The 24,195-nt window shown below is 37.8% G+C and overlaps 2 protein-coding genes across 2 annotated transcripts; both read right to left on the bottom strand.

The window, feature by feature from the left end:
* Positions 1 to 342: 342 nt before the first annotated feature.
* On the bottom strand, positions 343 to 2,367 carry LOC103437016 (transcription factor MYB41-like). Its single transcript, XM_029104266.2, has 3 exons — positions 1,655 to 2,367; positions 752 to 1,543; positions 343 to 561 (listed from the first exon to the last, which is right to left on the bottom strand). Exons 1-3 carry the CDS (start codon positions 1,918 to 1,920, stop codon positions 549 to 551), a joined length of 1,071 nt encoding a protein of 356 aa, XP_028960099.2. The 5' UTR covers positions 1,921 to 2,367; the 3' UTR covers positions 343 to 548.
* Positions 2,368 to 16,462: 14,095 nt separating this feature from the next.
* On the bottom strand, positions 16,463 to 24,195 carry LOC103436917 (ABC transporter B family member 2-like). The gene is made up of 11 exons (XM_008375370.4): positions 23,683 to 24,195; positions 22,555 to 22,609; positions 22,260 to 22,435; positions 20,778 to 21,238; positions 20,129 to 20,669; positions 19,519 to 19,895; positions 18,700 to 19,115; positions 18,358 to 18,599; positions 18,029 to 18,276; positions 17,402 to 17,814; positions 16,463 to 17,187 (listed from the first exon to the last, which is right to left on the bottom strand). Exons 1-11 carry the CDS (start codon positions 23,986 to 23,988, stop codon positions 16,637 to 16,639), a joined length of 3,786 nt encoding a protein of 1,261 aa, XP_008373592.3. The 5' UTR covers positions 23,989 to 24,195; the 3' UTR covers positions 16,463 to 16,636.

The raw sequence follows: 24,195 nt of genomic DNA on the forward strand, positions 1-24,195 counted from the left end.
TTTATTCATCAGCTGATCTTACACTCGGAGATCCCTTCGACAGCAACATACACATACATCTCTGACTTTGGCATGCAACAATATCCACGGTCAAAGCCTTAATTAATTAATTCTCTCATATTATGGAACATAAGTTTAATTTCTAACGAAATACTGCATCAATCTTCTTCTTCTTCTTCTTCCCCTCCTCTCTCTCCCTGTGTGTTTACAGGCAACAAATAGAGTGCTACTGAGACTATATATATGTAGGAAATGAAATTACGGTAGTGAACTACTATATATATTCAATAGAAAAAAAAATTGAACAATACTTTACGTAGAAGTTTACAAGAATTTGGAGGTAATTAATCTTCTCACATAGGTGCCGAATACATAAAAATATATGTATATGAGTTGAGAATTCAGAAGCCACATCAAGCAATAACCAATCCGAAAAAATAAACCTTATTAACGAATAATGAATGCAGAAATAATTTTTCTGTCCGAAGTTGAAAAGTTTCTTCAAATTTGAAAGGCTGTAAGAGCCAGAGAGATCACGATGAAGGAATTTATGAAATTGATCTGCAAAACAGAAAGAAAAATGTAAACTTTAGTTTATAAGGAGGCAAATGCACCGGGTGAACAGTTTCTAGATTAATTATTACGAATTTTATTTTATCTCAAAGAATAAAGAGGAAAGATTCAATACTCAATGTAACATGAAAGTAATGAAGCGAAAAATTTGAGAGGATATTAATCTGCAAGAACATACTCTAGAATATCTTTCCAGTAGGATTCACTTGTTTCATCATCCATGAGTTTCTCCCAAGCATCAAAGATGGCCGTGCGCGCAGGTGCAGCAGGACCACTCATGCTTATTTCCATTTGGTTCGCTGCTGAAGGAGAAGTCCCAGGATATACTGATGATGATGAAACTAATACAGGAAGTGGGTGGTTTTTGGTCTGCACATATATATCATCATAGCAGCAACTACTGCTCATGTTCTCCTGATCAGGACTGTTGCTACTAATAACTCCTTGTGCACCAAACCCACCTTCAAATCCTTCTAACGAGTTAGAAATCGCGTGGAAGCCATCGACTATATCAGCCTGCTGGTTCCATTCTTGACCACTTAGCATGGTACTTGCTCCACTCACATGTCCTCCTCCAAACGGATTAAGAATGTGAGAACCAAAAAGACTACTAGAAGGGTTCATCAAGTCTACATTATAATTATTAGGAGGAACACTACTATTACTTGTCCTCACGACCGGCATCATGTATAAATGTTGAAGTAACTGCATTTTGGTAAGTTCGGCAGCACCTGCTGCTGCTTTCAGCTTCAGGGCATTGTCCCAAGGACTAGTCATCTTGTTCGAGTTGCCAACAAGTGCCACACTGAGCAACCTTGAAAGGTCGAGGAGCTGATTGAGGTCAGTCCTTGGCCTGTGGGTGTTTGGATCAATCCCCATGTGCAGGAGCTTCTTTCTCAGTTGGGTGTTCCAATAGTTCTTGATTTCGTTATCGGTTCTCCCTGGAAGATGAGTTGCAATCTTTGACCACCTGAAAGAACAAGCGAAGTACACCTTTAATTAATTAGTTTCACAAATTTTTCTAGAGGAAACTTAATTTTATGTGTGAATTGTGATGGATGGAGAAAGTTAATTAGCATACTTGTTTCCAAGAACTGAATGAAGATTGATGATAACTCTTTCTTCCTCTTCGGAGAACTTTCCTCTCTTAATATCAGGCCTCAGGTAATTTGTCCACCTTAATCTGCAACTCTTGCCACACCTGTTGAGGCCAGCAAGCTTGGGGAGAGCTCTCCAGCTTCCATGGCCATTTCTGCTAATATAATCCATCAATTTTGCATCTTCTTCGGTTGTCCAGGGACCTTTCTTCAAACTGCTCTCTTCATCACAACAAGGGGCTCTAACCATTGTGCTAATATTAACACACAAATATATCCAAATTCAAGACGATGAAATTAAAGTCGGAAAAAGGTATGAAGATTGATTGATTCTAGGATTAGTTTTGGACCTATATATTTCTGAGACATGCTGATTTTATAGGTGTAAGGAAGATGTAATTCAAAGAGTGATGTCATTTCATTCTTTTCCTCGTTAGGATATATTTCTTAGCTCCCTGAAACAAGTAATGACGATTGACGAAGAAGCAATCTAGAAAGTTATAAACCATTTAGATGGCGCCATAGTTAACAGGATTAGGTAGTGCATGTGTCATCAAATGAGACAGTAAATTTGGTTGACAAATTTTCGTGAAGCCACGGGTCAGATTTCCATTGGATATAGAATGCCCTACGATTCAAGGTTCGGAGTGTGTTTATGTTTTGTGACAATGAAACTAAAAGGTACGCGACATGAAGAAAAGCAGATGAAAAATATACAGATTGTGTTCTACTTGAGAAGATGTGCTGTCATTGACTGTTGTTGTCCACATAGTGAACAGGTATTTGAATTGAGATGGCAAAGATACCAAAAATTGGACATTTTTTTTTTGTGGAATTGTAGTGTCCAATATATTTACCGTGGTTCCGATATATGCTGATCTCAGTGTGATAACATTACAACTTTCATTAGGAATTACCCAAGGAAAACAGAATACTGCAGCATGTCCATATATATATAAGCCTTTCCATCATTCCATATTTTGCTTGGAATTGTAACTTGCACTCTGAAGAATGTCAAGGATGCTTCTGATGCTATTCATAAACAATTAAGATGAACTATTAGCTCTCAGGTCAAATTCAAGTGAAAAGTCGATCTGCAGAATGTTAAACTCCATTAGTGACTTTTATGGTTACATCTGGAATTTTAATTAGTACTATCACCTGTTGTTTTGTACCAAACAAGTTGTTCATGGTTAATGTGTAATCAAATAATTAAAGCTGAAAAATAAATCCAGTAAGGAATATTTCTTGGATCGATCAAGTTATGCAGCGTCAGTGTTTAATTAGTATTTCAGTTTATACCATTTTGATCACTGACTGAAACATTTTCAGTCTTGGTATTAAGTACATTGATAATATATATTCGTGTTTCCGAGATTTAATTCGTGACACTGGACTGACATGCTGCTTATCATATTAAAGGATTGGAAGATGTATTACTATTTGAATTGCTGAAAATTAAATTCAAATATTTGATTACATAACTTATGATGTTTGATCTATTTGTCATCTTCTTATTTCATCACGTGTTATATTTATGTGTGCGTGTAGGGATGTAATCTCTGACATATATATCCTCTTCAGTGTGGGAGATTATACATATGGATGTTGAGTCAGGCATAACCTCATTACTAGGTAATAAAATTAAGCTGCTTAGTTTATATTATTATTCTTCAATTTATTATCTTAATCTTCATATATGACTCATCCTAATGGTCATCATTTTTGTAATTGTCCTACTAATTTAACATAAAATTATTGACTTAATTAAAATCTTGTTCAAAAATATGCAGCAGTCCCCAACTGCTCTCCCAAAATCTTACCATTGCTTAGTAGATCACCCATTTACCAAATATTCTCCTCAATCTTCCTTGGACCGAAAACATACATTATTGATCTCATTCAGTTTACCACATTACGTTTTGAATTTTCATTCATTCAAACTCAACATGTATGTATGGCATACGTACGCGATTAGAAGATCAATCTTGTATCAAGATGTTGATTAGTGAGTAGATTAAAGATGTTAGGCATTCATACTGCTAAGAAATCTGACATCAAATTTACAATAATGTACGTACCTACCAAGGAATGACTGCAATATTCTTTCGAAAAAATTATATTTAGTTATGCTCTTGGGGTATAAAGTTTTGCGATGAGATTTCATATTTTCAACATCAAATTGTCATTCTTCTCAGTTATTGCCCGCATAACCCGTAATTATCATTTACATTTTACATGCAAGTTAACTGGTATATCAATATTTTCTTTTACTCCAGCAGATTTTGCTTAAAAATTGTTCAGATTAGCTTATCATTTACACCATGAATAAAAGTTAACTGGTATCAAATTGCTATGATTCTCTATTTGCTCCCCTTGAACAACTAAACGACCTTAGTTGTCTACCCTTCTTTAGAAGAATAAATTAAAAAGAAGTTAGTTAAATTCTGGTGATACTAAAAACAAGAATATGTATCATCGACTACACACGCATTCAGTGCACATAGCCTTTGCTCAAATTCCAAATAAAATAAAATAGGTTGGACTGCATTGTAAAAAGGTATGTAATACGTTTGACATTCACAAAATTAATGTTTGACATTTGTCATTTGGTACAAAGTTACAAACAAGATATATATCTAAGAAGTTGGTTTTGACTTTTGCATGCAACGGCATGGTAGCTATGGCTCAAGGTATTTTGTATATTCAAAGATGCCTCATCGATCTCACTGGTCAAATTAAGGATTAATACGTATAGAAAAGGACAGTAAGATATGCTAGACCTCGAGTTCAACTTTTCTTACCTCATTCGCTTCCTTCACAAGGCTGTCGATTGATGGGATGAAACCCTAAGCAAGAAAACTGTAGAAACAGATTGACAGATGAGTTGAATTTTGAAACCCAGGATTCAACATGCATCAACCTATATGTTGACCTTTACACGATAAGCTAGATCATCATGTACAAATCTTCCAAGTGGGATAATTTACTTTATAAACTTGGTTTCCTAAGATTAAAATCTTTGACTTTTATTTGATACGACTGAGATTAACCCACGCATTTCGTTTTCACAAAAAAAAAAAAAAGTTTGGAAAAAAAGACTAATTAAACAAGAAAAACAGATCACTCATGTCGTTTTTCCATGGAACAACACAAAATTTCCTACTTTCTCTTTTGTTGCTAAACTACACAAAAGTTTTTTGTGTCTCAAAGGTGGGATCATTTGTATTTAAACGGCAAAGTTTTAATAAGTTGAATAGTACTGGACAAGAATTTTTAAGACAACATCTAATCAATTATCGTTTGATAGATTCAATGAATTTTAAGTACACTAATGTGGTATAAATATATGATCTCTTTAGTATTACTCTTATATAAAACGAGTAAAGATTAATTTTCTAAAATGAGTATTGTGGAGCAAAAAATAATCAAGAAAATCATGAAGGCGACACGTGGACTTTTGGGTAAAAAAGATAAAATTACTCTCGAGACACACCGGGATTCCCACACGCATGCAACGGACAATAACGGCACAATTGAGGTCAAATGTGATCAAAATGGTATTCTTTTAAACCCTCTCATAACTCCTCATCAAATCCTCACCCACAAGGTAACTCCCAATCATCATTTTCAAATTAGGATTAATTGCCAGAATCAATTGATTAATTGCCAAACTAATTGCAAGATATTATTTTACATAATATCTTGCAATCAATCCCACAAATCAACCAAATGTGTCAGGTCCCAATTCTCCTAATAGGGCCGGCCACACCCCTATATATATAATAGCGGAGCCATGAATTATTTGGTGGGTGGGCTAAACTAAAATTATTACTAGGAGATCAAATGGTTAAATTTTTTTGTTACTTACATAAAGTTACACAATAAAAAGCCTGAAAGTAATAATTTAAAGTACAAAAATTTAACTATGAATAAAGCAAGTTTCAACTAGATTTAACAAAGAAAACATTTGAAGTTGCAACTTATAGTAGAAAAAAACATACATCATCAATCTTGTCATAACAACTTAACAAATAAAAGAAAGGTACCTATTCAAGTTGTGCCCTTCGATCCTTAATGGAATTGAAATCCTTTGTTATTTCTTCTGAATCAATCTTTTCGGCAAGCTCTTTTTCAATGTACACAACCATTGAATCTGCTAGAAATTCACTCTCCATCTTGTTGTGAAGTCTTGTTTTAATAAGATTCATTGCTGAAAAAGCTCGTTCAGTAGTTGCTGTAGAAACGGGAAGAGTCAATACAAGTCGAATTAACCTATTAATTAAATAGTACCTTTCGGATCTCTTTGTTTCAACTAATCCCTAACATAATTTAGAAGTAGTAGACATTTTTTGAAACACAGGATGATGCGGTACGTCCGATTCATAGATTTTTAACTCACATCTCAATGTATGTAGCTCTTTTTCAGTGAAATCCAGAGGATAAAATTTCTGTGCAAGCTTGCAAATGTGATCAATGTTGAACGCCTTAAAAGCTTCTCTTGGTTCTAAAGCTGAACTAAGAATAAGAAGTTCCATTGACAAGAACGACCAGTTCCTACTTTGTATTGAGCATTCATATCAGGCATATCAACGTCATATTTCTTGCAGAATAAACTCACTTTATCAATAAAGGTAGCCCAACCATCCAATCGCAACTTCTGAAGGACATCTTTTGTAGTAGTGACTAGGTTTATAGCATTCAGAATGTCTTGTGACTTATTTTGCAGTTCGCGGCAAATGATATCAATGATTCCCATGATCTCCTGCAATAGATGCAAGATGAAAGTAAATTCAAAAGATCTAATTGCATTATAAACACCGGTAGCTTCCCCACGCAAAGAGTGTGTAGAAGATTTATCATTCTTTATGTTCTCAAGTACTATACAAGACACGTCGTACATATGTATCAAGTCACACATTGAATCATAATGAGAACCCCAACGAGTAGCTCCAGGTCGATGTATAGTACCGATTTGATTAGGCCCTCTTCCCGTCTTAAGTTCACCAGCACCCACCATTTCTTCAATGTTCACTATGTGTGCAACCTGCAGCTGAGTATGACGCTTTGGAGAAGTAGTAATAACATTTACAATTGAACCTAATGCTGAAAAGAATAACCAGATAACAACTACTTATTTTGATGCTGCAACTAATGCTAATTGCAGTTGATGAGCAAAACAATGCACATAATAAGCAGATGAACACTCTTTAATAAATAAAGATTGTAGCCCATTCCACTGATCTCGCATATTACTCGCACCATCATAGCCTTGACCTCGTAACTTGTTTATAGGCAACTCATGGAAAACAAGGACTTTTTTTTATCTCCCTGTGAAGTGTTGGTGCAGTAGTGTCTTTAACCCACACAATATCTAAAAACTGTTCTCGTAGAAAACCATCATTATCAACAAATCTTAAAATAATGGCCATTTGCTCTCTGTGAGCAGTATCATGTGCTTCATCAACAAGAATACAAAAAACACTATCCCCGACTTCTTCATGAATTTTTTTTGTACTATGTTGGCAAGAATATTTAAAACTCCTTTTGGATCATCGGTGAGGAATATTTGACATTTTTGGTGCATTTTCTAAAACAACTGCAACCACCTTATCATTAAACTTGGCTGTATGCTTTACCAATTCAATAAAATTCCCACGATTTTTTGAACCCACTGATTCATCATGTTCTTTAAAAGGACATGCTTGAAATGTAAGCCATCGAACACACTCAATTGTAGTCTTGAGTCGCAACTGATTCTTCAAAATTTCTTCTTTGGATTGTCGATTAATAACCTTGTCAACATGCTGAGATGGATTCATCAATTCCTCTACACGCAAAACACAAGTATTATGTAATGAAGATGGACCTCCAATATGAGAAAGAAATATACAATTTTTTCCGTCATTAACTCTTTTCCAATTGTTAAACCTATCAACAGTTAGTGCTGGACGACTTGCTGGACCAATCCCAAAAAGAAAGCATGGGAAACAATATACTCTATCTGTTGTCGGAGAATATTCTAACCATGGAATTTGTAAGAATACTGAAATTGACGATATTGTGATCCAAACCGAGACCTAGGATACTCAAGAACTTTCGGTCGGTAAGGCCCAGCTTTGACATAAGCACGTCGAACTTCATCTTGTTGATTAATAGGATACTCATGTATTTGAATCCGTTTCCATGGGTCTCGTTCCAATTCCAAAGAAGCATCATCAAAAGCTTTTTCTTGAGGTTCAATTGTATTAGATGTTTGGTGAGAATCATGAGGCTGCTTAGTTGATATTGGTGCGTTATTATTAGATGCAGAAGGTATACCACTCTAATTTATCACCATCATCTTTTTTTTTAAAGAATGAATTAATAGTTCTTAACCTCTTCATTGAACGTTAACCTAACACATTGAACAACGATAATACAAGTTTATATAATAAATTATATTTCTAAGAAATCTATTAGACTATTAGAAAAAATATATTCAACTTGAAATTGAATTTTTAAAGTATGATTGTACGAACTCTTAAAATTAAAGCAATAAACAAATAAAATCATCAAGACATAAGAATAAAGTGGTCAAAAACTTACCTATTGATGAGAAAAATCAATAAACTTTCTCACTTGTATGCTTGGTTTGTGTGAACTGGAACTGCAGATGACAGAACATAGGCTTTTTGAACTGAAAAGTGAAATAAGATCATTGTTGTACCCCAAAAGTTGGAAAAAAATAATAAACTACTTCTAGGAAACCTAAAATAATAAAATAATAAATCTACTTTTTAAAACCGGATGACTTTTCCTAGGAAACCTAAACTAATCACTATAAACTACTCCCTATAAACTAATCAAATAAAAAGACTTATTGAGACGTGTGTGTCAATGTGTGTACAATTTGAAATATAATAATAATAAATTTTGATATCGATTAAAGTAAATAATTTATTTAATATTTACTAACTCTTACTTTTTCTAAAAGTAGTCCTATTTTTTAAAACTTTTACTTATTGGGTGGGCTATAACAATTAAAAATAATATAACAGTCTAAATTATTAGTATTTTTAACCTTAAACAACAAAAACTCTCCCTATGCTAGAGCCCACCCAAGCCTTGTTACTGCCTCATCCGTTGTATATATAGCCACTCATTTCCTCCCAAAACCTAGGTCCAATTCTCTTTTAAAAATTCTCTAAACACTTTCTCTCAAATTCTAACTTTGGCATCAGAGATTTTTCAGCCAAAGCCCCCCATTCATCATGGGCGCGTGAGGCTTTTGGCCTTGATCTTAGGTGTTAATTGTTTTGCAGATGCATTTTCGTCCAAGAAGAAGAAGACGAAAATTTGCATCCATAAATTGGTGCTTTCATTGAAAGTCTTGATTTACACGCTCGTAGAAGACTCTGGCATTCAAGGTTTCTAATTTTTTGTTCATTCGTAGATTTTTCGTACGTTCTTATTTCTAGAATTTTTTTTATACAAAAATTCTTTAAATAAACGTAAAAGAAAAGTACAATAACAATAGATTTGGAAACCACGACGAATGGAAATTCCAACGTTCAAGAATTTGGACCACGGTGATCCATAAAGCTCAACACAATGATGAGTAGGGCAGCACCACCGCCACGGGCCACCACCATAACAACCACTGTGGTAGTAGCCACGACAGCAACCCTCGGTGAGCCAACTGTTCACGGTGAGCAAGTCACCTCGCAGCAACAGGCCCAAGCCCGTGCCACAAGGTAGCCTGCCCAAATTGAGTAGGCCATGGCCCAAAAGGCGCAAGCCTTGAAAGCAGCCCAGCTTGCTGCCACTTTAGCAGCCCAGGCCCAAGAGTAAGCCCAGGCCTAGACGCCAACAGTCGAAACCTGGCACGCCCAGGCCCACGCCATGGAGCAGCACCAAGCCCAGGTCTGCACCGTACAGCAGCCGGCCCAAGCCATGCCGAGGAGGAAGCAGGCCCAGTGCCCACACAGAGCAGCCCATGACAACGGCCCAATTCGAGATCCAACCCACTTATGTGGCCTAACCCACTCCTGTGAGGTCCCAAGTAACCCAAATCAGTCCAAGATCGGTTCAACCATCCCGGCTCCAAATTTCTGGGTCGACGAATGAACATGGGGCATTTTCACCTCATTTCTCCATAGATTTGACAAATCCCAACTTAAACCTCACGCCTGGAATCCATTACACTTCCACTACTCAAGGAGATGTATACCATCCAAGCTCTTCCACCCCAAATGGTGAACGACACTTGTCTTGACAAGTAATAGAGTTGACAAGTGACGTTGCGCAGCAGACTACCTTGGTGAATCAGCTCTTGCAGCGTGCCCCAGACGAGGTGTCCCGAAGTAAGATAAAGGTAGACGACAAACCTTTCCAGCAGCATCCGGGTAAGCAACCACTTGACTAGTCATGAACCAAGTGTTTTGACAGTGTACATTACCGATTGGGCCTCTGAGATAGCGTATACTCTCGTCTTAGCGTGCACTTTCGATTAGGCCCATGGACAAGCATACATTCACGGTTAGGGCCACATTCTGATAATCAACATGAGCAACCTCCACCTCACATTAGAATGTTCATTCGTGGCTAGGCCCGTAAGGAGCAACCTCCACCTCACACGGTTGGGACAACACTACCAGGCGAAATGTTCATTCGCGACTAGGCCCGTAAGGAGCATCCTCCACCTCACATCGGAATAGGCAACACCACGGATGGAGAGAAGTACTCGTTCAATCTAGCTCAAGTTCAACCGACATCTTGCAAGTAATTCGCTCGCCTGCTAGGAACGTACCACATGTACCGCAACAGCGACATAGACGAGCCAAACACATGGAAGGGAAGCCTAGACCAACAGGTCACTACTGGGGGCAGCCGGAAGCTTTATTGCCCCATTAGAGGAAAATTCAGGAAGAAGTTGAGAAGCTTCTGACCAAACAATTGCGTGATTTCCAGCGCAACGAAGTTACCGACGAGGCGCTCCGACAAGACATGACCAACATAAGGGGGTCACCATTCATTGACTAAATCAAGCAGATGGGACTATCCCATATAGATTGTTGGATACAAAGATTACTTCTATTTTGACAAACTGAACAACTCAGCCTAATGGCGTGCCAAGGGCAAACGAGTACCAGAATGACACACTAGCCCAACTACTAAGAACCAAGGGCAGGTCTTGTTCTCAACATTCTAAATGATTCAATATTGAAGCAGCACATCACCAGTAGCTGAGCATCATGGACCTAGTGTTCCAATTCCACCTGTTGCACACAACCTGGCCCAAGCCAGCCTCAACATTGTGCTTACAATCATGCCTACTTGCTCCACTGCTTTTGGCAGCCTTTGATCTTACATCACTAGTCCCAGCATTGCTGATCTTGCCCTGTGGCTCTTAATCGCGCCGACTAAGCCCAAGGCACTCCAAACTTCAAAGCATCCAACTACGGAGCAAAAGACAAGGCTTTATTAGTAGCCTCTGCTAGCGAAAGACTTAACGGTGAAGAAGCTTACAAATCCATTCAGATTCTTAGTTGATCACCAACCGAGCCTCAGAATGGCACACGACGAAACATCTAACCATGTCGTAGTATTGGAAAAAAGTCTGGGAGCAGCTCGCTGTGCTTCCCATTTACACCCTTACACAGGTTCCACAAGCAGTTCGAAGTCTCAAATAGATTGCTGAACAAGACCTCACAATTTAAGGATTATTTCAGTTGTCTAGCAGTCTAGCTTTTGTTAGCTACCCTTAAGACAACGACTTCCATGTTCTTTAGTACAAGAGGGTAAACTAATCCCCCAACACCCATTTTGGTAAGCTTTTCAGTGCGAGAGGATAAACTAATTGCTCTCCAGTGCGAGAGGTTAAAATAATTGCTCTCCAGTGCAAGAGGGTAAAACAATTCCCCGACACCCATATGATCTACTCTGCGAGAGGTTAAACTAATTGCTCTCCAATGCGATAGGGTAAACCAATTCCCCGACACCCACATGGGTCTGCTCTCTAGTGGGAGATGTTAAACTAATTGTTTTCCAGTGCGATAGGGTAAACTAATTCCCCGACACCCATCTAGGTAAGGTCTCCAGAACGAGAGGATAAACCAATTCCTCGACACCCATCTGGGTAAGCTCTCCAGTGCGGGAAGGCCACATAACTCAAATGATAGAATACTTGAAGACTAGCTAAGCAACAAATGGTTAGGGGACATCAGCCACTTTGCACTCAACAGTTCGCTCATTCGACACTTCATCTTTAGCAACTCCGATCTTGGCAGCTTCATCTTTGATTACGCTATCTATGACAGCTGAGAAATCAAACCGTGGCCTATACCACGCCACTTCCCCGGCTTATGCCGAGCCAGTCCTTGACATCAGTCAAGCCGAGCAGCACAAGTAGTGGCCTCAACCACACCACCTCCTTGGTCCTTACCAGCCGACGTGCCGCACCACTCCGACGGCTGCCCTATGGCAACACCTCCCAAGAAGAAGACAAGGAAAATTAAGTTTTTCTTACATCGATGCAGTGCGGAGAAGACAAAGAAATCAACGGAAAACGGCTCTTTGCATGGGCAAGCAAAGAAGAGTGCTAAGGGAGGGGGAACAAATATCCTTTAGCTTTTTCTCTTTCTTGTAAGGATAAATAATTGCCCTCTGAAGTTGATTTAATCCTCTACTTGAGGTAGGCTTAAATAGGCTTTGGATGCGATTTATTTCCTTTTCCTAGAAGAATCTAATTCCAAGTTTAAGTGGGAATCTGCATCAAAGTTGGAGATCTCTACACCTGTTGCCCTTTCTTGCCAACATCCCAACAGGTGTGGGGGCATTTGTTGAGCAAAAAATAATCAAGAAAATCACGGAGGTGACACGTGGACTTTTGGGTGAAAAAGACAAAATTACCCTTAAGGCACATCGGGATTCCCACGCGCATGCAACAGACAATAACGGCACAATCGAGGTCAAAGGTGATCAAAATGGTATTCTTTTAAACCCTCTAATCACTCCTCATCAAATCCTCACCCACAAGGTAACTCTCAATCATTATTTTCAAATTAGGATTAATTGCCAAAATCAATTGATTAATTTCCTAATTAATTGATTAATTGCCAAACTAATTGCAAGATATTATTTTACTTAATATCTTGCAATCAATCTCACAAATCAACCAAATGTGGCCAGTCCCAATTTTCCTAATAGGGCCAGCCACACCCCTATATATAGCCACTCATTTTCTCCCAAAACATAGGTCCAATTCTCTTCTAAAAATTCTCTAAACGCTTTCTCTCAAATTCTAACTTTGGCATCAAAGATTCTTCGGCCAAAGCCCCCCTCCCAATTCATCATGAGCGCGTGAGGCTCTTGGCCTTGATCTTAGGTGTTAATTGTTTTGCAGGTACATTTTTGTCTAAGAAGAAGAAGACAAAAATTTGCATCCACAAGTATGTTATAAAAAAGAGTGCTAATTTTTACACACTCATTTTAACTTCCTTCACCCTACTTCTATTTTTATTTATTTTTAATAATTTTTTCATCATTTGAACTTTCACTTATGTCCTTGAATCCGTTTGAACATTTTTTTTTTGTCCGTTTAAACATTTGACCACCATTTTTTTAACAAACATGCTTCCAACTTTCCCCTGTTGATGTCACTTAGTACTATAGTTTAGTGACATTCCTCTTCACTTGTAAGTTAGAGGTCTTAGGTTCGATTCTCGCCAAAGGTGAATTTGAACCATATTAATGCTAGCCCATTGTGAGGCTAATCCTCATCTTCCCTAGTATAGATAATATCGTTTGTTCAAGATATGGACTTTCAATATATTGTAAATACATTATTCTAAATAATAAATATAGCACTTTTTGGGTTAGTCCAGGGTATATTGAATTAAAAAATGGTATTGGTACCAATTAATTTGGATGTTAATAAACGACTCTTCCTTGATTTTAGAGAATTTTATCCTCCAAAAGTGAAAATGACCAAAATGCCCCAGCAGAAAAAGAGTTGACTCGGTTTACCTTTGAGTTCGTGACACGTATGACCTATTATTAGTGTATTCTTTTAGTACTCGACGATATGACCACGTGAGCATAAGTAGAACAAAATTTGAAGTTTAAACAAAGATTCTACGGAACTTTAAAGTTCAAGGGCATTATTGTAATTTCACAAGAATTATGGACACTTCCATATGGTCGTTGGGTCCTAACCCCAATCCCGATCGTACCATTCTAACGTCCATTTTGGAATGAATAAGGCAATCTTGACCATACAATGACAATTTGATCTGCCAGCTCAAGATGGTTATCGAAATGGGTCCTAAGCGGACCTAATGGCTGGAGTCCTAAAGGCCCGGCCGAAATGCACACATGTAGGTTTCCCATGTCATGTTCAATCACTCTCCATTCAAATCCCATCGGATCCCAATCAGATCTCAACTGCCGATTACAACTGCTAATCCCTCAACACACCATGCCTCTGACCCCAACTGCTCTGACATTTCAGACCATTGTCAAAGGCTCCAAAGATAGGTTATGGATGCTTATAAATAGGTGCATTGACTTCTCATAACGGGTGAAACACTTCTTCCCTACTCAGAACACTCTACTTACCTTATTTCCTAAATACTAACTTGATCGTCAAAGCACCTATGCTAGAACCACCCCTAAAGCCTGGTTTTATGATCCCTTCTTTATTTATGTTATTCCAGACTCACTCCGACTACTAAACCACATGCCTTGAACTTGATCCAACAAAACCTAATGGATCGTACACTATTTAAGGTAGGGATTGAAGAATACAAACAGAGTTGAGTAAACACAATTAAATGGTTTAATTGACTATAGTGAGAATTAATTAAGACGTTAACTAATTAAACGAATAAGTTCGTATTAGACCTTGAGTTAGTTTTGGGCTTCAAGGACGAATGGGCTTCAAACCGTCAAACCCATTAACTTAGGTTGTATGACAACTTAAAATCGACAGGGCCAAAATCCCAATGACTCTATATAGGCCAGCCATAGAGAGAGGAGTGCTAGGCTTTTATTTAAATGACTGACCTAGAGGAACTATATAAAGTATGTTATCGCCTAGCCTCATTTAGGCCTTTGTTTGGAGAAATATTTCCCTCTTAGGTCACTCATCTCCTCTTCACAGCTTACCTTAGTGTAGAGAAATTAGAGGTTCCCTCTTTTGGGAACTTTGGAGATTCTATTCTACCATTCAAATCCAATGAGCTTGGGAGCAAAGTATATCATGGAATGAAGACCCTCCCTGGGGTGATTAGCCTTTGCACATGCAAAGAGGAATCTACAAAGGTATATATGAAATTTTGTCCCTTTTCTTGTAGATTTGGGTTGATTCTTGGTTCACCAAAACCAGGCTTTGAATTTCATAGGTAAAAGATCGATTTTTTTTTAGTTCATGTTAACTAATTTCCGCATTTAAGCTTGCTGTAAGATGCATGAGATACCTACAAGTTGGGATTCTAAGCTTGCTAGGACTTCAGTACTTGATGACCACGAGGCCTGACTTGTTGTGTGTTGTTAACTAGGTCTGTCAATTCATATAGCACTCTCCAAAGAATACACATTGGACAACTATGGAACGAATATTAAGAAAACTAAAGGCTACTTATTATCATGTTCTTGTAAATAAACCTGGTTTAATGTAGCTTACTGCATTTTAGATGCATACTATATAGGAGATCCAGCATGACGCATTCAACTAGATGATTTTGTGTTTATTTTGGAAAGAACCTTATGTCCTAGAGTCCCAAAAAATGTAACATAGTAGACAGATCATGTACTGTCTGATGTAAAATTTAGAGTAGCCTAAAATGAAGTGCATTGGATTAGCCACTAATTCTCCCATCTCCAAAAAAAAAAACAAAAAAATGCAGCAGCCACTTAAAATATAGAAGGAAGCGAACGCCAATCTTCTGGGCTTTTTCTCTTCCCTCCCTGCCGATTTGTTCCAAAGTTATCCGGAGAGTCCACCATTGATTAGACAAATAAAGGCTGAGGAGTTGTAACTTCTGAAAATAGCATTAGAATCCCAACTTTTGTTAAAGTCCCACATCGGTGGGGTGAAAAGAAACCAAGGGGTTTAAATAGTATTACCCTACTTTAACTAATACCGAGGTCTTTTGTGGTAAAATCCCACACTTGACGGATTGGGCAGGTGGTTAAGTTGGGGACAATGTAGTGTTGTTAGAGTGGGACGGGCTTGGCGATCCAAAAATTCAACATGGTATCAGAGCCCACGATTTGGGCCCGTGCAAGCCAATGAGCTTGTGTGCAAGCCAACAAGCTTGTCACCCATAAGGAAACAAGTTTGAACTCTTAATATAGAGACGACCGCTGAGTTCCATTGAAAACAAGTGGGTCAAACGTGAGCCGACCTTTGAGTTTCAATTACCGATGTGGATCTTCATGTGTAAACCACTAAATGGGGTTATACGTGAGGGGAAGTGTTAAAATCCCACATCGGTGGAGTGAAAAGAAACCAAGGGGTTTAAATACTATTTCCCTACTTTAACTAATACCAAGATATTTTCTGCCCGGTGATCCAAAAATCCAACAACTTTATCATGTATTAAACTCATCGGTTTTATTTGAGAAAATAAAACACAAGTTTGGACTCCATACTTCTTGTTGGAGGAGAATCCCGATTGAGGATCTCAGTTTTTCATTCAAGAAGGAAGCATTTAGAAGTTGATTATTACACTGTCAGAGAGAAAGTTGTATGTGGGGAGTTATCTGTCAACTTCATTTGTCTGGAAGCAATAAGAAAAACCAACTCATTTTGTACAGCAACACCCCAATATGTATATTATCATTATTCTCAGACAAATGCAATATCTCCATTTGACAAGTCTATATGATATTCATATATGGTGAAAAAGAAAAAGAAATAACAAGAAAAGTGAAAGAATTACAAAGGCACAGTGAGGATGAGTATTCTGTTCCGAATTTTGTTACTGTTGTTGTTGCTGCTGTTGCTGAATGTTTATTAACTTGAAATATGGTCCATTTCTGTTCTCTATAAGTGTCGAATGACCTCCTTGCTCAACAATCTTCCCGTCTTGTATAACTGAGATTTCATCTGCATTTTTTATTGTCGAAAGCCTATGTGCCACCAATACCGTTGTACGGTTCTTCATCAATCTGTCAAGAGCTTGTTGCACCACGCGCTCCGACTCCACATCTAGAGCACTGGTAGCTTCATCTAATAACAAGATTTCTGGGTTCTTTAGAACGGCACGGGCAATGGCTACCCTTTGCCTTTGACCACCAGATAGTTGCACCCCTCGCTCTCCGACTTTGGTTAAGTATCCCTCAGGAAGGGCACTGATGAAACTGTGCGCATTAGCAAGCTTAGCCGCTTCAATAACTTCTGCTTCAGAAGCTCCATCTTTTCCATAGAGGATGTTTTCATAAATTGATGTGGCAAAGAGAGCTGGTTCTTGTTGAACCAAGCCAATGTGTTTACGAAGAGACTTGATATTGAGTTTCTTGATGTCTTTCCCTGCAGTGGTCCAAGAGCGATTGATTAAGTTGTTCAAACTTTTACTGATCATGAAATTGTTTCAGAAATTTGTTTTGACGAGGCTAAAATATGTGAATCCAGTGACACTATATTGGAGGTCTTGCTTTTCGAACTTCACATAGATCAAGCAATAGTTTCCCTCGTTCCATGTTTTAGCGCAAAAGAACAAAGTTATACGCATAAGCTTACTTACCATCAATCATGACTTTCCCAGAGGTTGGATCGTAAAATCGGAGTATTAGGGAAAGCACAGAGCTTTTTCCAGATCCACTTTGCCCCACTAGTGCCATACTTTTGCCCGAGCGCACTTTCAAATTGAAGTCCTTGAAAATGGATACGTCTGGTCTTGAAGGGTAGCCGAAGTGAACACTCCTTAGCTCTATTGTACCTTCAACTTTCATAAGCTCCTCTCCTACGTCTCCCAGGACTTCGGTTCCACGATCCAATACTTCAAAGACTGATGACACCATTTGGTTCCCTTTCAAGAGGTCTGGGGCAAGTGCTAAAGTCTCACCCATAGCTAATGCCGTCACAATCAAAACCATGAAAGATTTCATGACAGATTTAAAGCTTGCGAGCTCCTTTCCCATTAAAACAGAACCATACCTGAGAGGAATGCATATATTATCAATCAAATCTAGAAGCTAATTAAGGTCACCGGAAAATTACAACCATGATTAGTTTTGTTAAGCATTACTTTTCATGTTGACACATATAACTTAAGAGGTCATCATGTCAGTCACCGGATAGAATAAAATTGTCGTTTATCCAACCTACATCGTCTATAGTAAGGAAAGAGGTAGTAATTAAACCTACATACCACAAGGCCAGGCCATAGGACGAGAATATGAAGAATTGGGATACACCGTAGAATATGCCAGCAATCTGACCGCGAGTAAATGAACGTCTAGAAGGATCCACAAGCTCACGAGCATAAAGGTCGATGATCTTCTCCTCAGAACAAAATGCAGCAACAGTGCGGATGTTACTCACAGCCTCCCCGGCTAGCATGTTAGCTTTTAGATATGCTTTGCTCAAGTTTCCACCGTAGCCTTGAAAGAAAAGTTTCTGAAACAAAAGGTAAAAACTGTTGGCATTCTGTAACTAACAAATATTCCTTCTCTTTTAAGTATAGTACTGAAACTGAACCTCGCTTATGTGACCACTAATGATCAAGGGATATGTGGCTATGACCACGAGTGTAATTCTCCAGTTCAAGATGAAGGCGATGACGAATGAGGCAACAACCAAACCCAAATTCTGTATAAGAATTGTTGTCCGATCAACAACAATAGTTCTTAACAAAGTTGCATCACTTTCTAGACGTGATGAAAGCATAGAACTAGTGTTGTTTGTATCATCAAACCATCCGATCTCATTCCTCAATATCGCTGCAATCAAATATAAAAAATTGAAGATGAGCGATCAGTATCGTAAAATGAAGATATAATCAGCATAAACTTGATAAAGACGGTATGTGGTGTGACATACCGGAAAACATCTTTTCTCTAACACGAAGAGTGAGTCGCTCTCCCATAATCCCAAAACAAAGATGCTCTATGGCATGAACAATGACAGTTAAAAATGCAGCCCCGCAGAAGAGTAAAGAGATTTTTTTAACCTCATGTTTTGTTGTCTCCCAGTCCATGTAAAATGAAACAAGAGCCTGAGAGACCCCGAGAGCAAAAAGAGGCATCTGAGCTCCAGCAATAAGGCCACCAAAGGTGCCTATCACGCCATAATACCAGTCTGGACCAACCATGGAATACAGTCTCCCTGCTGAAACATGTTTTGACTTTACAGTCTCCATTACATCAGCACCAGTACGGCCAACAGATTCTTTATCAGAACGGAAGCTGGCTCCGAAACTTGTTGTAGTGCGGGATAATTCTCGTGAATTCCTCACACTGGAAAAGTTAAACAGATATTATTAAGACATGAATGTATTTCCCAGTTTACAAATCAAATGGATCACAGTAGTATGTTTAAAAGTCTGGCAGAGAGTATGTCACTACGGAATTAATATGCAAATAGTAACTAATTGCATCCGTATTCTGTATGTTTCTTAATGACTAGAGCCAAATTCACAAGCTAAACACATATTGCAAGGTTTCCGATTATCCCAACCCGTGTTTGCAAGGAGAGAATAATATTTCAAAGAAAAAAGATCTCTTTGATTATTATCCTCTACCAAACTCATTGTAATACTTTGCAGAAATTGGTCTACCTCAATTCTAATTGTTGAAGTTGATCTAGGCAACAGAATGATTCATATAAAGTTTCCAAGATGTAACAGTTTCAAACAAGTACCTTAGTGGCCTTCCCAAGTTACCAATTGAGGGGTGGCGTTGCAAAGAAGCTGTCTCTTGTAATTGAACTAGTGCTGCATAGACACCGTTTGGATTAGAAATGAGCTCCTCATGGCTCCCGGTTTCCACTATCTTACCCTCTTGAACAACAGCAATTACATCTGCATTCCTAACCGTAGAAAGACGATGGGCCACCACTACTGTTGTTCGTCCCACCATGGCACGATCAAGTGCCTCCTGCACACTCTTCTCAGACTCTGCGTCCAGTGCGCTTGTTGCTTCATCCAATAGGAGAACTGACGGATTCTTCACTATTGCACGTGCTATTGCAATCCTTTGCTTTTGTCCTCCTGAAAGTTGTATTCCTCTCTCACCAACCTGCAGGAAAAGAACATCTGAACATCAATGCATGAAAAAGGAAAAAAGAGAACATTTCTCTAAGGTAAGGACGGAGCATTCTCTTCGAAATTAGGAGTTGTGGTGTAAAAGGCCATTATATATCACCTTATACTTATTTCCACAAGCTATTTGTTTCCTCGAAAAATGATAGATGCACTATATGAGACATCCTGATAATTCAAGGTCACAATGAAAAGCTAGCATATCCATACCTGAGTTTCAAATCTCTCTGGGAGATTATTTACGAAAGAGAGAGCTTCTGAAAGTTTAGCTGCACGTGTGATCTCGTCGAATGTAGCATCATATTTCCCATAGAGAATATTTTCCTTAATGCTTGTTGCAAAAAGGGCAGGCTCCTGGTTGACCAGCCCAATTTGCTGCCTAAGCCATTTGATGTCAAGCTCCTTGATATTATGTCCATCTAATAATATCTGGCCAGCAAGTGGCTCGTAGAAGCGTTCGATCAAGGATATAGCTGTACTCTTTCCCGATCCACTGCCTCCCACAAGAGCTACAATCTTTCCGGCAGGGATATCAAGATTGAGCTTGTTGAAGATGCTAACATCAGAACGAGACGGGTAACTAAAACATACGTCCTTAAATTGTATATGACCCTCAATTTTGTTCAGTTTGTGGCCATTATTGCTGCTAGATTGGCTCATCGTGTTCCTCTCTATCATTTCAAATATGGGATACGCGGCTGCCTTGGCTCGAATGAATGCAGTGATGTCTGGTGCGGCCTGTCCTAGTGACCTTCAAATTAAAAGAACAAATACTATAAATACGAACGAATGCATACAGATTGAATTAAGTATAAAACAAAGACAATGCAACACCATTTAAGATTATTGAACCACTTACAGGCCAGCAATAACAACGTTAAGCATGGTGGTGAAGGATTCGCCGCCATTGGCAATACCCTTGTGAACAACAATGCTAGTGAACCAAACAAGCAAAGACCACGAAAGGAAAAGGGAGCAGTGCATGGAGCCAAGGCCAAGACCCTTGGCCAGTCCTGCTTTCTTCCCATACTGGTACGTTTTCAAGAGTGCTGCCTTATACTCTCTTACCGCCTTGTCTTCTGCGGCAAATGCTTGCACCGTCCTCACATTTCCGATCACCTCCTCGGCAATTTCACCGGCTTTGACGTAGGATTTGCGAACCCTAGCAATGAGGCCAATTGTGACGTAGGCATAGACGCCACCAGCAAGGGCAATTAATGGAACAATGGAGAGTGTGACCAGACTGATTTGCCATACCCTAACAAACCCAATTATGAAACCTGCTAGAAACCGGCTTACGTAATGCAAGAAGTTCCCTACCTGCATCATCATCCATAATCCATCACCCATTCATCATTCATTCACAACGTGCATCTTACTCTACTCGTATTTTATATTTAGTAGCTAAAAAATTATGATACTAAGAACAAATTTGATATGTAACTCGAAATGTAAATCTGAGTTCTACTGCCTACCTCATCTCCGTTAATGTAGATAATATCGTTTGTTAAAAAAAATCACATTTACTTTAAAAAGAGGGGAAGTGCTATTACACACTCATTTTTACCTCTCACACAATCTTGTTAATTTTTTGTCATTGATCTTGTCAATTCTTTTGATTCAACGGTCGAAAATTGAGAATGGTGTGTAAAATATAAAATTTGTGTGTAGATAGCACTACCATAAAAAGAGATGCCAACCGCCTAAGTATATAAAATGTCCATTCAAAAAACATTTTACATCTTCCATTAAAAAAAAAAAGAATTGTTATTAACATTCTAAAAATCTCATTTGGCACTCCAAACTTTCTATAATTAGAAAGAAAAATATATTTGTGAAGAGTGTAGAATTAGATTTTTGGAGCACTAGTAACAGTTCATTTAATTAATAACCAATCCAATAATTAATGAAATGAACTGTTATTTATACTTCTAAAATCTCATTCTACACTCTTTACAAGTGTATTTTTCTTTCTAATTATAGAAAGTTTAGAGTGCAAAATAAATTTTTTTAAAGTGCTAATAACAATTCTTTTAATTAATTAATATGTTTTCGATGGCCTAAATACTTTTCTTCTCAACTATTTCCATTAATAAACCCATTCAACTACCTCAACCGACTTTTAAATGCCTATAGCCTTTTGCATTTACTCCTGCACCGTCTCCGACTCCCATCAAATTCCCAGACAACAACTATTTTGACCCTCATCAAATTTCACTTGTTTCATTAATTAATTAACCTTTTCTTTTTCTTTTATCTGGGGTAATAGTTATAATTATGATAACCAATTGAGTGATTAGTTTGGTAGAATCCAATTAATTACTAGAATTACTGCACGTACCTTCTCAGAAAGTGCATCTTGAACAACAATTATGTCACTTGTGATGGCAGAGATGACCTCTCCTGTGGAAGCTTCAGTGTCAAAGAGACTTATGTCTTGATTCAGCATCGCCCTCAAATATGCCATCCTCATTTTTGCCGCTTGTCTTTCCCCAGTGTGCATCCAGCAAGCCACCTCTGTATTTATTTAATTAATTCATTGGATTAGAACCCGAATATTAAAAAAATCAAAATTCAAAAAGAAAGATTAAAATTAATATAACCATATATATATATATATATATTTAGGCACGTACCCGTCCATGAAGAAAACAATATAGCCACACTCAGATATACAAAATCCAACGAGTACTGCAACAACAATATAAGATTAATAAGTTCCAAAATACATAAACTAACTAAGGTCGGATCAATCTGAAAATTAAAAGGCCATTTAACAATCATTTCATTTTTTTTATTTTGTTATTTTTAGTGAAAACTGAAAACTAAAACTTAAAAACTACTTTTAGTTTCCAATTTATTTTTGATAAACTAAAAATAAAAAGTCAAATTTTAAAAACTCATAAAATTAACTTTCAATTTTTTAGGTTTCCAGTTTTTAAGAAAAATAATCATACATATGTTTGGTTTCTCATAAGAATAGGGTGCAGAGTCCTTGTGGATCTAAGTTAAGTACAATAGAAACCCAAATATAGGGAATAGGATCCTCTCCGGATTCTCTTTGTGGTGACATCAATCGAATTCGTTTATCGTACATCATGCAGTTATAAATCATTTTGAATTTTGAATTTAAAATTCAATATAAATAGTACTTAACGAAAATAGATCACACGATATACGATGAACGGACACAATTGATAGATCCCCAAATTCCCACAAAGAGGATCCGAAGAGGATCCCCATCCCGAATATAGCTAGGCTCTTTGAATTAAGAAAAAAAAAAGTAGTGCTTGAATAGCCAGTGTTGTAGTTTTAGCCATTCATACTAGTGTTCAAAATATTGATATATAAATATATGAAAATATCAATATCGGTTGCCTTCAACTGTAATTTTGGAAATTTGCAATGGAGCGGGCTATCAATTCATTAAAATTTGGTCAAAATTCGAAGTCTACAATGGCTTCCGGCAAATTATTGTAGTAAATTAGTAAATGTTTTTTCAATATTCATTGATTTTCCTATATCTCGCAGATATAGGGTGAAGTTTTTATTTCACCCCCTTTCTATATGGATCCTTGATTTCTAAAATTTTTTGACACAAATATCGACACATTCGTAGATTTTAAACACTGTTCGTACCTAGTTTCTTATAATTAATTAAATCAATACTAAAATTTGCATATACATAATACAAAATAAAATAAAATAAGTAATAGTGTTAATTACCTGCAACTTATAAAATATAAGGTAATAGTGCTAATTACCTTAGCAACTTTGGAAGAAGCTTCTTTGGGAAAAAGATAAGCCAAGCCAATAATATTGATCAACTTGCCAAAGAAGATAAAGAAGATAGGAACTGAAGCTCCATGAACACACGCCCCGACGGATCCGACTGCCATTAGCAAGTAGTCATATGAATCGGCGAACGAGAAGAGCTTCAACAACGAAACCTTCCGCTGCTGCTTTCCTTTACCTTCTTCTTCTTCTTTCTTTGTCTTCTTCGCATCGCTATAATTGGAACCGCTGCCGTTGCCACTACCGCCGCCAGTAAACGTGTCCGGCTGTGTCATTGTTGCAGCTGCCTTCAACTTGATCGATCGGTGTCAAAGTGTCAAGGGAGAATGATAAACAAACACAAAAAAGAAAGAAGATGGCTAGCAAGTGGGGGGTTTGGTTGTTGTGAACAATGTGTGTCTCAAATTTACAGTTATATGGATGGCTGGACCGGAGGTGTTTAATTAATGGGGTCACTCACTACTGCTCAACTATACAACAAA

Source organism: Malus domestica, chromosome 06, assembly GCF_042453785.1.
Source record: "Malus domestica chromosome 06, GDT2T_hap1".
Classification (NCBI taxonomy): Eukaryota; Viridiplantae; Streptophyta; class Magnoliopsida; order Rosales; family Rosaceae; genus Malus; species Malus domestica.

Bases quoted from the DNA above. Each gene is read 5' to 3' on its own strand.
- LOC103437016 (XM_029104266.2), bottom strand. From the start codon at position 1,920: ATGGTTAGAGCCCCTTGTTGTGATGAAGAGAGCAGTTTGAAGAAAGGT. The intron at 1,544-1,654 runs GTATGCTAATTA...TTGTTCTTTCAG, and splicing joins CATTCAGTTCTTGGAAACAA to GTGGTCAAAGATTGCAACTC.
- LOC103436917 (XM_008375370.4), bottom strand. From the start codon at position 23,988: ATGACACAGCCGGACACGTTTACTGGCGGCGGTAGTGGCAACGGCAGC. The intron at 22,610-23,682 runs GTAATTAGCACT...TTGTTGTTGCAG, and splicing joins CTTCTTCCAAAGTTGCTAAG to TACTCGTTGGATTTTGTATA. The intron at 21,239-22,259 runs GTACGTGCAGTA...ATGATGATGCAG, and splicing joins AAGATGCACTTTCTGAGAAG to GTAGGGAACTTCTTGCATTA.